Below are 12,987 nucleotides of genomic sequence, written 5' to 3' on the forward strand. Positions count from 1 at the left end.
CAGCTATGTAGACTATTATTAAATGACACTGAAGCTCTCCTCGATATCAAATGCATCTCATCTGTTTCCATCTCAACGAACATTTAATTTACTTATTTTTCCTAGACAGGGTCTTGCTTATGTAGTTCAGGGTGACCATTCTGTTTCAGCTGAGTGCTAGCATTACAGGAGTGTGTCTGTAATGTCTGGTTTAAATTTACCTTTTCACTTAAAAATTATTAAAATTACACAAAACTCCTTCAGATCAATCAATACCTGCTGGTTAAACTTAAAAGCCAAACATAAATTACCAGCTGAGCGTTTCCCAAGACAGCCTAGTCTAGGGAGCAAACTCCTTTCCATCTAGGTTTTCTTCTTTTCTCTTTGCTTTGGTTACCCACCTCTCTGCTTTTGTCTTGGCTCCTCCTCTCCCTCCTCCCCTCATCTAGTTACGCCCCTAGCCAGGCCCCGCCCCACCTTTACCCGGGTCCTGGCCCCGCCCCGGCCCTGTCAAGTCCCAGCCCTGCCCGGGCTCGTTCTTACTCGGTTCCTCTAGCTCCTGTTTTGCCCCGCCCATGAGCGTAGCGCAGCGGAAGTGCAGGCGATGGGCCGCTCTGGCCCTCCGGAGGACTTGTCCATCGGTGACCCGGATTCTCTGCTCCGATCGGCGGTGGGCGGGTCTGACAAGAATTGCTGGTTTAGCCGCTACGCTCTGCTTCTTCAGCTCTGGGTTTTTAGGCCATGGGGCAGCAGTATGTGTGGCGGCTGCAGTCGAGGTGAGTTGGTGAGCGAGCCAGAGCTAAGGGCCGGCTCTCCGGGGTAAAAGGCTCGCGAGTGTCACCGCAGGCCTCGCAGATCTAGTCGCCCTTGTATGACAGCCCTCTGCTTCGCTGGCCCGTGGCCGCAGCGGCATGCGTCCTCTGACTTTGCTTTTTTCAACGGCACCTTCAGTTTCCGACCTCAAGCTTCTGTTTGGCCTTGACTTCCCACGACTTTCCCCCTCTCCTGTTTGACTCCTATTTATTTTCTTTCTTGGAATTGGGTGCAGTGTGGGGACGCGCCACCTTATTTACTGTGTAGGGTATTTTCTCAAGTCACACAGAAGTGACAGGTTGTGTACCTGGGCTCCGGGTAAGGAACTTGAGTAGCTTTTCAGCCAGCTGTAGTAGCAACGCGGGTAACTGGAACTCACAGAATAATGTTGTGGTCATTTAACGTGGCTTGACGGGAACATAAGTGCAAGTCTTAACATTTTGAAAGTGCCTCACACTGCAATCGGACCTCGGCAGAGGGAAATGTGGTAGCACCCATTTCAGGAGCTCCGGCTTGTGTAATTCCTTTCCCCAGTACCATACACAAAAACTTCAGTTGCCCCCCTGTGAAACGCTTCACTGAAGTACTTTTTGGGTGATGAAATGTTTACTGTTAGACATCTGTGTGGTCTAGGAGCACCTCAGCAGTGGAACGTACCCTTGTCCTGTCTGCACATTCCTTATGCCTTACAGTCTGTTGTGGAAAGTTCCTGCAAAGGCATAGAGTGTTTCTTTGTTCTAAATGAAAAGTTACCGTTGGATCTAGAGCTCCGGAGTTTTAAGAGCCTATACTGCTCTTGAAGGACTGAGAGGATAAAGTTCTGCTTCCTGTGTGGCTCGTAACTACCTTTACCTCCGGCTCCAAGGAATCTGATAGTTTCTTCTGGATTCACTGGACACCTATATTCACATGGGCATATATATATATATATATATATATATATATATATATATATATAAAGTTAAAAAACATCTTAAAAAGAATAGTGCCTTTTCAGCAGAAAGCACCAACATTGTATTCAGTGGTTTGATTTTCAGGTAGTTTTGTTACACATTGAAGTTGCCTTGCTTTGTTTTTTTCTTTTGTGGTGAATACTAGCATCTGCTCATATATTCATTGTTGTTGCTTTTTGATGATGGCAAATTCTAAATTATTTGGGAACCATGCAGGAGAGGCATGTATATTAATAAAGTTAATTTCATCTTGAAAGATTCTGTCATTACTGTGGTTCAGCTTGTCCCTATTTCACTCCACATTTCAACATGTAAGCTGCCAGGACCAATTGGACAGTATTGATCTGAGGTCACCCTTTTCTAGAGCCAGTCCTGGGACAGATATTACCCTAGCAAAAGGGATTGGAGCCAAGGTCATGCAGTCAAGAGGAGTGGACTTCCATAAATGTGGAAGGAGATCTGAGACACTGTGGAAGGAAAGGGGTGGGTGTGCCTTGGTTGATGTAATTGAGCAATGCCATTGAACTAAGCCTCCCTTCGCTCCTCTGGTGTTGTCCTATGTTCCTACCACTGCAGTGCCAATTTAGCAGTTGGGTGGTTTTCTCTGTCTCAGCACCATTTCTTTGAAGAGAACCTTCAAAGTATTGTATACTTGATTATTCTGAGTCCTATGCTGAGTGCTTCAGTTGCACTTCAAATGTGTGCAGTTATGTATACACTAGATTTCTAAGTGATCTCTAGCACCCATTTTTGTCTTTCATTTTGGATAAGCTGACTAAGTTATGAGGCTCGTTATGGCAGTTCTGTACACACTGTTTCTATTGTTGGTTTTATCCCCACTCTCCTCCCCTGGCTTAGTTGCTGGTCAGCCTCTTCCTCCACTCCCTAGTTCTTCTGCTTCATGGCACTTTGCTCTTTTACTGTCATTCCCTCCTCACCGACCTGCAGCCTTCCCTTAAGACCCGTTTGTGCTCTCACGGTCCTATTTTAGTTTTATGACCTACAGTTACCCCATATATGTAAATCTAGCATCCACAAACAGGATGTATTTGTCTGAGCCTGGGATACATTGCTTATCATAGTGTGCTAACTAGTTTTTATGTCAACTTGATACTAGCAGGAATCATCTCAGAGGAGGGAATCTCAGTGCAGAAAATGCCTCCATAAAAATAGGGCTTCAGGTAATTCTGTAGGGCGTTTTCTTAACTAGTGATTTGTGTGGGAGGGCCTGGCTCATTATGCATGGTGACATCCCTGGACTGGTGGTCCTGGGTGTTAGAAGAAAGTAGGCTGGAGAAACCATGACAAGCAAGCCTATAAGCAGCACTCCTACATGGCCCTTTCATCAGCTCTTGCCTCCAGGTGCCTGTCCAGTGTGAGTTTCCACTCTGTCTTCCTTCAGTGACGAATAGTGACAAGAAAGTGTAAGCCAAATAAACCCTTTGTTCCCTGAGTTGCTTTTGGTCATAGTGTTTAATCACAGCAGTAGAAACCCTCACTAAGACACATAGTAACTTCCAGTTCCTATTTTCCTGCACACGTCCTGGCTTTCCTGCTATAGAATTCTGTTGTGCCCGTGTGCCACAGTTTCCTTTATCCTGAGCTGTTGATGGCTGTCTAGGCTGCTTCCATCTGTTTGCTGTTGTGAATGATGCAGCAGGAAACATGAGCATCTAAGCATCGTTTTGGTAGGGCCCATGGTCTTCTAATGTAATCTGTTCCTCCAACCCTCCCACCCCTTATCTCTTCCTGTACACCCAAGCTTATAGATCACCCTCAATTTAGCACCTACATTTTGCAGAAATGTAGATGTTGATGGGCTTATTTCTTCCAGCTTGAGTAAGTTCTGTATGTGAGTGCTATATAAATCTTACTGAGTTTTACTTCAGTGTCTGCTCTCATCAGCTTAGAAGCTCGCATAAGTGCCTTCCTTGTAATGAAGTTAAATAAAAGTTTACTAGCCTGGATCTGAAGGATTCGGATCTAAGTTTACTTTATGAGTAAAATAATCTGTTGTAGCTACTGGGAAGCACTGTTCTGGGCACTAGTTATACTGTAGGTACTGTGGGCCAGGTATTCCTATCAGGTAATCCTTAAGTAAATACTTAAGACAAAGTGATATTTAGTTACTGACCTTGATAAGTGTTTTAAAGGAAAAAGTACAGATTATGTAAAGCCAGCTTTAGATAGAGAAGACTAGCTAATTCTGTAAAAAGATTGCTGTTAAGTAAGCATCTGTTGCCCTCTGCCTACCTACCTTGTTTGACTCCTGGTGCTTGCTGCCTCTGTCTTTCATGTCTGGTTGAACAACAGTGCAATCTTTGAGGCTTACTATGCATTTTTAAATTTCTGTGCCAGGAGACACAAACCCAAACAGACCAAGCAGAAGCAGTTAGTGATGGTCACTACATGATAGCAGTGGGGGCCAGGAGGGGACTGCTGGGTGTAGGAGAAGGCTCTCTGCATCAGTGATAGCTTCTCAGCTCTGGCATTGATGCTGTTGGTAAAATGTAGACCCACCATTCCTGCAACTATCAGGGTGGCTTTTAAAAATTCTGTCCCTCATAGGGTCTTTTTAGCATTCACTGTGAGCTACAGTGTTTGTATTTATCTCTTACAGATAGGTACAGGTTCTGGAGCCTCTGTGGTGGTCTGTGCCTATTACCTCCTGATGTGTCCTCGAGTCCTCACTGCTCTGTTAAGCTTCAGGGTCTTTTCTTCATTAGCTATTGAATGTTTTTGCTCTTTGTCACAGCATATCCAACCTAAAAATCAAATTTGTATTCATCCTATAAAGCAGCCAGTGTCCTTTTAAGGGTCTCAGGACCTGCACTCTCCTTCCTAGTCTTGCTTTGAAATCCTCTTTGTTTCTAGAGTTTTCACTTCAAAACCCAGTAAACCAAGTGGCTGTTTTTGTCTGTTCACCACATTTGTCTTTTGACCTATCTACCCTGAAGGCTGCTGGGGCAATCTCTTATCATCCTACTTTGCTTGAACAGTTTTGAATACAGCTGTGTGATTTTGTAAGCTTGTATTTGCTTTATTAGATAATTAATTTGTAAAGAAGTTTCTGACATTTTTATTCTTCTAAGATTGTTTTGGTTTTGTTATTGTTTGTTTGTTTGAGACAGAGTCTCTCTGTAACTGTAGACTGGGCTGGCCTTGAACCTGCCTCTGCCTTCCCAGTGCTGGAAATAAAGGCATGCACCTTAGTGTGTATTATAATCACCAGTACAATTCCATGTCCTGCCTTCAGTTTTTTCTATAGTCTGTCTCTGGTGGAGCAAATATTCTGCATTTTGAGCCGTGTTCCAGTGTACACATGGTTCTTGTCCAGGCTGCAGTTAAACTAATTTCACATCCCCTACAGGGATTACGTAGGCTTGATGATAACTGAACAAGGACTTCTGAACTTCCTGAGATGTGTGGAACCTTCCCCTGTCCCCCGAGGGCAGCTTTGGAGGTAGAAGAAAAGGGAGAGATGATAAGTTTAGAATTATTTGTAGCTTGAACTCTCAAATATCATACTTTATTTTTGTTGTAATAGGAATTGAACTAAATGCTGTATCATTGAGCTACATCCCAAGCCCCAAGATCAGTTTATAAATAATAGTTTAGTATGCATGCACTAAATGGGAACAATATAATTAGTATAGACAATGATTTAGTTACACTCAACTCTTCTTCCCTTGTCATCTGTCTGGTATCTTTGTGCTGTAAGTGCCTTGCCTAGTGCTTCCCACTTAGGTGTGGTAGGTGTGGGTTATCTTATTTTGATTCCAGCAGAACTGTATCTCAAATTACACTGGGATTTGAAGTTTTCATGCCCATGTTTTTCATGCCCTCATGTGTCTCAAGTACTGGTTAGATTGTTACTTGATTTTTCTAGTCTTGCAGCATCCTCTGTAGCTTTGAGCTGGCATTTAGGTACTGACCTTATTAAGGACTACAGAATATTTTGGACAACTCACTTGTACTTTGTAGTAGTCATTTTGTGACACTTTAAACAAAATCCCCATGCCTGTGCCTCACCTCCATTGTTTAAACTTAACTGGAGTTGTTATGGCCAGAGTTTTGGAATATTTGCTGGAGTCTTCATCAGATTCTAGTGTCCCCACATGGGGGATACTTGAGTCTTTAGCAGATTCTAGTGTACATACACGGGGACACTGAGGTTTTCAGTAGATTCTAGTGTACACACATGGGGACACTGGGATTTTTAGCAGATTCTAGTGAACACACACAGGAGACATTGTTGTCTTCAGCAGATTCTAGCTTACAGACGCATGGGGAACACCGGGGTCTTCAGCAGAGTGTATTGTATTGCATCCTTACCAAATTACAGATTCTACATCTTAATACACAAAATAAATAATCAAAATGTAAATTAAAATTTTTGCAGACTTCGATTTGTAAAATGTATTTAGATTACAAAAAATTAAATGAAAATCTTGTGCAAAAAAGTTAATAAATATCTAATGGCATGTGCAGTGTTAAACAGATTAGTTTGAACACATCTCCGCTATTCATTGCTTTCTCCTCCTAAATCGCTGACAGTTATTTATCTTTCTGTGAATTTCAGAATTCTGCCATTTTCAAAATATCCTACAGTTGAAATCTTCACAGCATTAGTCTTTTCAGATTAACTTCTTATGAGTACACATTAATTTTCATGCTGACATTTGTGGAATGTTTGTGTCAGTAGCTCATTTCTTTTCATGGCTTATATTCTTATATGGATTTATTTAAGGACACCCTGGTTATGCCTCTGTTTTGGATTTATACATGAAGCTAATGAAATGCATGTGTAAGTTTGCAAGTTTTCTCGTAGGTGTCATTTAAATCAAACTCAGAGTAGGATTATTGGATTATGTGGTATTGTAGAGAGCTATCCTCAAGTATAACAACCATTGTCCACACACACACACACACACACACACACACACACACACACACACAGCGCTTCCCAAGCCCAGGGTTGTGGACTGTTGACAATCTTCTGTAGAGAGTTTGAGAGACTTAGTGGACCCTCACCTGAGATTCCAGCCCCTCCCTCCTGCACCTCCCAGCCTTTTGTCTGTAATTCTGTGCTAATTGCACATGACCTTATGGTCTTGGAAAGTGCCAGAGTTTATAGATCATGGAAGGCAAACAGAAGCAGGGACTTCTATGCAACTATGGGAAAGTTAACATCTTTGTTGGGACAAAACATTCTGGTGGTGTGGCTGCTTAAGGTTACCCACACTTAAGCACTCTGTAAGTAACCCCTCATGCATGCTCTGTAAGTTAACCCTTATGCATGCTCTGTAAGTAACCCCTCATGCATGCTCTGTAAGTTAACCCTTATGCATGCTCTGTAAGTAACCCCTCATGCATGCTCTGTAAGTTAACCCTTATGCATGCTCTGTAAGTAACCCTTATGCATGCTCTGTAAGTTAACCCTTATGCATGCTCTGTAAGTTAACCCTTATGCATGCTCTGTAAGTTAACCCTTATGCATGCTCTGTAAGTAACCCCTCATACATGCTCTGTAAGTTAACCCTTATGCATGCTCTGTAAGTTAACCCTTATGCATGCTCTGTAAGTTAACCCTTATGCATGCTCTGTAAGTTAACCCTTATGCATGCTCTGTAAGTTAACCCTTATGCATGCTCTGTAAGTTAACTCTTATGCATGCTCTGTAAGTTAACCCTTATGCATGCTCTGTAAGTAACCCCTCATGCATGCTCTGTAAGTTAACCCTTATGAATGCTCTGTAAGTTAACCCTCATGCATGCTCTGTAAGTAACCCCTCATGCATGCTCTGTAAGTTACCCCTCATGCATGCTCTGTAAGTTAACCCTTATGCATGCTCTGTAAGTAACCCCTCATGCATGCTCTGTAAGTTAACCCTCATGCATGCTCTGTAAGTAACCCCTCATGCATGCTCTGTAAGTTAACCCTTATACATGCTCTGTAAGTTAACCCTTATGCATGCTCTGTAAGTTAACACTCATGCATGCTCTGTAAGTAACCCCTCATGCATGCTCTGTAAGTTAACCCTTATGCATGCTCTGTAAGTAACCCCAAACAAGTGTTGGTTTCTCAGGTTGCATTAATGGAATTATTTTGGTTAATCTTTGATTTCCATTAAGTAGGTGGTTGGCATTTGTTTCCATCCCCAAGAAAGCTCCCAAAACACGTGGGAGGAGGGTGTTTAGTTTTAGAAGAAATTGCCAAAGTCCTTTAAAATAGATACATCACTTTCATCGATGTGCCTGTCAGCAGTTTTAAATCTGTTTCTCAAGGTTTCGTTCCAGTAACCTTTAGAAGAGGCTTTAAGGCTTTATAGAGTTTGTACATTGAGGCATTGTAACCTGTTACCATGTTCCTCTACTTTTGTTTCAGGTTCAGCTCATTCAGAAGAGCCAGTGTCATTCTGCAACATCTGGTAAGTTTGGAGTTTCTTTTGTTGGGATTGATAGTTTATGATACAGCTTAAGAGTGTCACCATTAGGGAAATAGACAGCACTGGGTTGGCAGGTTTCCCTGGTCCCCTAACCACTGTTGTCAATCTCCCAACCACAAGCCACCTCCTACACACTCTGTGTTCTAAGGCTTCTATAATGAATGTGGGTAAATCTTACTGTCCTGGTTTAAATACTGAGTGTACAACTTAATCTTGGTAAAGAGTAATAGTAGCTTGCCTTTTGATAGATATTCTTGTGTGTGTGTGTGTATGATGAGGATAGTATTTACTATATAGAACTCCTAAATGTTAATTTTAAAAATTTAGCATGTGGGCTGGAGAAACAGCTTAGCAGTGGCTAAGATACTGGCTGCCCTTGTAGAGGACTGGGGTTCATTTCCTAGGATTTATGGGTTACTACAGTATGTAAATTCAATTCCATGTATCTGATGCCCTCTTGTGGCCTCTGTAGGTGCTGTAAGAATTTGGAGCAAAGACATACATGCAGACAAAGCACCCAAACACGTAAAATAAAACCTGAAATTCTTAAACTAATACAGTGTCCAGTGTATAAATGACATCATACTTTAACAGTTATTATGCATGTTGTACCTTGCAAAGTTCTTTGTTTATCATTGTCTATTCATTGTTTATCAGATTATAGGAAAATAATTTTTATTCAGTTTTCTATCTTTCGAAGAACTTGATGAATACCTTAGTATGAATAAGCCACCTGCTATAACTATATGCAGGTGCAGTGCTAAGTACTTCATATATGTGTTAGCACATTTAATTCTCATTATATTCCTAGTGAAGGCCTGTAGCTCTCATGTATTTCTAAAGCCTCTCCAGTAAAGGTTTTTTGTTGTTAATTTGTGTAAGCACTTTGTGACAAGGTCTGATCAGAACATAGATGCAGCTCTTCTTGTCTTTAGCCTGGCACTTGACTGTGCCAAAGGGCAGCATGGTAAGAACCTGTCTTTAAAAAAGTTTCACATTGTTTTTCTTGGCTATGCTATGCGGGAGTTTATGTGTCCATGGGATGTGTTTATGTGTCCATGGTATGTGTTTTCTCACATATGGGGCTCAACAAGATAGCAGAATGGTTCATCTTTGACAGGTTGCTGAAGAAGCATATCTTACTACAGGGATGATTTTGTTAACTAGACTTATCTGGTGAGAAATTCAAATTGAAAGGATGCATGCTTTTCATTATTCAAAAGGCTTTCTTAAAGATCTTCTAAGTGCCTGTCATGTTTATCTGCCAATGAATTGTCGTAAGAATTATATACACATGATTTTACAAAGGAAAATGTAAACGTGTTTAATTCTGTCAAAGTATAGTTCTCTAGATTTTATTAGATATTAAGTATATGTGTGCTGTATGTTTTCAATTGGCGTATTCTGGGTAAAAATTTCAATTCACTTATTTTTAAGTCCTTGTGGTCTTGAGGAGTGCTCATATGCTCGGCAAGCCCTTCACCACTGAGCTGCAGTTTTAAAGTTTAAACTGACTTCCAATTTTAGTTTATGTTTAGGATTCATTTTACTATTTTTAATTATGTCTGTGTGTTGTGTGTCTGTGTGTGTCTATATGTGAATTCAGGTGCCCATAGTGGCAGATTTCCCTGGAATTGGAGTTATAGGCACTTATGAGGAATTGAACTCAGCTCCTGTGTGAGAACAGTATACATTCTTAATCACTGAGCCATCTCTCCAGCCCCTATGACTTCCAATTTTATACTGTTATGTGTTTCCACTCTATTTGGTGGGGTAAACCCGGGAGAGTGGAGCCTAAAATTAGCCAACTATATTCAGAGCATCAGACAATTTATATTCTAAGGGCAATTGTAAGTGGTAAGCAAGGTCATATGAGTAAATTCAAGTTCACTTGAATTAAGTTGTAACCAGGAAGATAACTCTTGCATGGAAACATTGTTATGAATAATAGAGGGTAAGATGATGGCTGTCTAAAGTAGAAACCAGCTGAAAGCCAGCTTTGATTGGTCAGGTTTATTGAGGAGGGGCTTGGAATCAGAGGTCAACCACTCAGCAGACTTTTCTCCAAGGGAGTAAAACTTCATTCTCTGGGGATGGTGACAAACTGTCTGGGGCCGGTGCAAAGCAAGGAAGCAAAACTTAATTCTCTGGGGCTGGTGAAAAGGGGGGAAACATACACACACACACACACACACTCACACCTGACCCCCTACACACACACACACACACACACACACACACACACACGCACACACATGGTGGATGAAGCAAGGCTTCAACAAGCTCCAACAACTTTATTTTTCCCCCACAACTTATATATACTAACACAGTCTTTTAAGCAATATAAAAAAATGCAATGTGGTTACATTCTATTTTTCTTTTAAGTTAATGATTACAATGAGTATACATGTATATAAAAATACACACATATCACATTCCCTAATACCCTTACATGATTAAACATTTTTCATATTATAGGTGAAACCTATTATTTCCAAGATCCCACATACATTCATGTCTAAGCAACTTGTTACAGATTCATAAAGTATAAGCAATTTGTGGTTACAAAGATAGGGTAATTCATCTTATTATCTATCTTAAAAGTTAATCTTATTAAAAATTCTTAAAAGATCATAAATCTAAACTTTTATATAAAACAACCAATTAGTCATTTCTATTCTAAATCCTCAGAGTGCACACATACTTATTAATGGTTTTAAAAAACATATCAGGAAGCCGAGGGCAAAAATGGGTACAAGAAATTAACCATCACCATCATCATCAGCCCGTCTGCTAGTACTGGTCGGGCTGCCATGTCCTTATTCCCTGTTCTCAGAAAGCCCTTGCTACTGGTAATCAACATCTCTGAATTTCTTCGAAGGGTGGTGGTTCAATCCTTAATCTGCTCCAGCAGCAATACTTGGAAAATATCAATCAGTATTATTATAAGTGCCAATGACACTACCCAGTGAGGAGATGGAAACCCCCTTATAGTTTTCATACAGCCTATAGATTATGAAGGATCTGATGACCATGAAGACAACAAGCAGAGCAAAACTTCACAACAGCAGGGGGTCCTCAGGGGACATAGTCTTCAGGGCTCTGCCTCTCCAAGCACATCATGATTGTGCTAACCAGTGGGTAGCATCCCATGAGTTACTTCTAAAGCTGTTTTGCTGTGCCTCTTGCACAACTCCCAATAAAAACCACTCCTATTATTATATGAAATAGGCACAAAAGCACATTCTAAGAACAATTCAAGTCAGGGAGGAACAGAGATTACAACTCTTTTTTAACTTGGCATTTTCTTACAAGGTCTCAGAAATCTCACACCGTTTCATTCATGGACTGTGCGAGGTTTAAAATATTGTCTGTAGATAAAGGAAGGTATTGAGATGGTAGTGCTGTGAGCCCTGGCAGTTGTGTATGTGTGTCTGAGTCATACAAAGCTGCTGTGTAGTTAGACTCATGTCCTTACAGCTACAGTGTTTATTTTACATAGCTCGTATATCTATTGTATCCTCCCACTTTTAGTCTCACTGACCTTGTTAGCCAGTGATGCTGAAGCTCTTAGAGCATTAGGGTACCATACATACAGATACATCAGTGTATCCAGTCTGCTTCTACATGACAGTCTATAGATCGAAGACAACTCTGTGAATGGTGACAGAGTAGTCCTGTGTGAGACCCTAAGCCAGTGTGTAGACAGCATCTTTCCAGTACAAAACATGCAAACATGAAGCTTTGTGACCTGGCCTTGCTGCGTGTGTACTCTTATTGCGCATTTTTTTGTCCAGCCTTTGTTGCAGTCACGTTTACCATCTTAGTATTTCCAGAGACTTGTGTTTGTGGTTAGTGCTTGCCATTGTCCTACCTAGAATTCTCACCTCCCTCCATGTCTGTCAAAGCTCAGGCCACATGCTATTTTCTTCTAGTTATCATTGGCTACTATATACTAAGATTATTTGCTCTCTCCATTTTCTAAGCACCTAATGTAGAATTTGAAATTTGTAACAAACTATAAGATTTAAGAGTATTTCATAGTCCAGGGAACTCTTGGAAGAGGCTATATATTGTAGATTAGTTGATTCAATCCACTTAGAAATAAAATATTAAAAATTTAGGAGGTATGCATGGTTTGCTTGGAGACTCCTCCATCTGTTTAATCTGAGAAACCTTTGTTAGGCGTCTCTAGGTAGCCATTCCTCTGGTTATTGCTTGAGAGATACGCACTTGGAATGTATTTTGCTGTGAGTGTATGATGAAACTTAATGAAGTTATTCTGTGTTCACTTAGAGAATGTCCATGCACACAGAGGCTGCAGAAGTCCTGCTGGAGAGGAGAGGCTGTGCAGGGGTTATAACGCTCAACAGACCCAAGTTTCTCAACGCACTGAGTTTGAATATGATCCGGCAGATCTATCCACAGCTAAAGGTCCGTAATAGTCTGAAAGCATCATGTCAAGCCTTCTGAAGTCCACTGTAGGAGAACATTCCCGGTATTTCACTGTAGGACTGCTGCATCAGCACCAATGTTGCTTTCCTGTGGACCCTGTCCCACCCACTCTCTTAGGAGACACCTTTTTCTTCACATAGCACTTCTGTTTCATGTTTCTCTTTGTGTTCTGCCATTTCTTCATCTCACTGACCCTTTAAATAGTGATGCTGACAGTTCTTAGAGATCAATGTATTGAATGAAAAAAAGAAAGAAACAGGAAGGACATGACTGCCCCTAGGGGTGCTGGACAGGAAGGTTTACCTGTAAGTAAAGGGACAGCAGAGCAGAGGCAGGATA

The 12,987-nt window shown here is 41.1% G+C and overlaps 1 protein-coding gene across 2 annotated transcripts in view; it reads left to right on the forward strand.

The window, feature by feature from the left end:
• Positions 1-550: 550 nt before the first annotated feature.
• Hibch (3-hydroxyisobutyryl-CoA hydrolase) overlaps positions 551-12,987 on the forward strand; it is a 66,327-nt gene continuing 53,890 nt past the window's right edge. Inside the window, exons 1-3 of one of the 2 annotated variants that reach the window (XM_034499177.2) lie at positions 551-755; positions 8,133-8,175; positions 12,490-12,627. In XM_034499177.2, the coding sequence (XP_034355068.1) occupies positions 721-755; positions 8,133-8,175; positions 12,490-12,627 (216 nt within the window). In that variant the 5' untranslated portion in view covers positions 551-720. The remainder of the gene's footprint in view (positions 756-8,132; positions 8,176-12,489; positions 12,628-12,987) is intronic. The other variant, XM_076931935.1, reaches the window with a different exon arrangement.

Source organism: Arvicanthis niloticus, chromosome 3 (assembly GCF_011762505.2).
Source record: "Arvicanthis niloticus isolate mArvNil1 chromosome 3, mArvNil1.pat.X, whole genome shotgun sequence".
NCBI lineage: Eukaryota > Metazoa > Chordata > Mammalia > Rodentia > Muridae > Arvicanthis > Arvicanthis niloticus.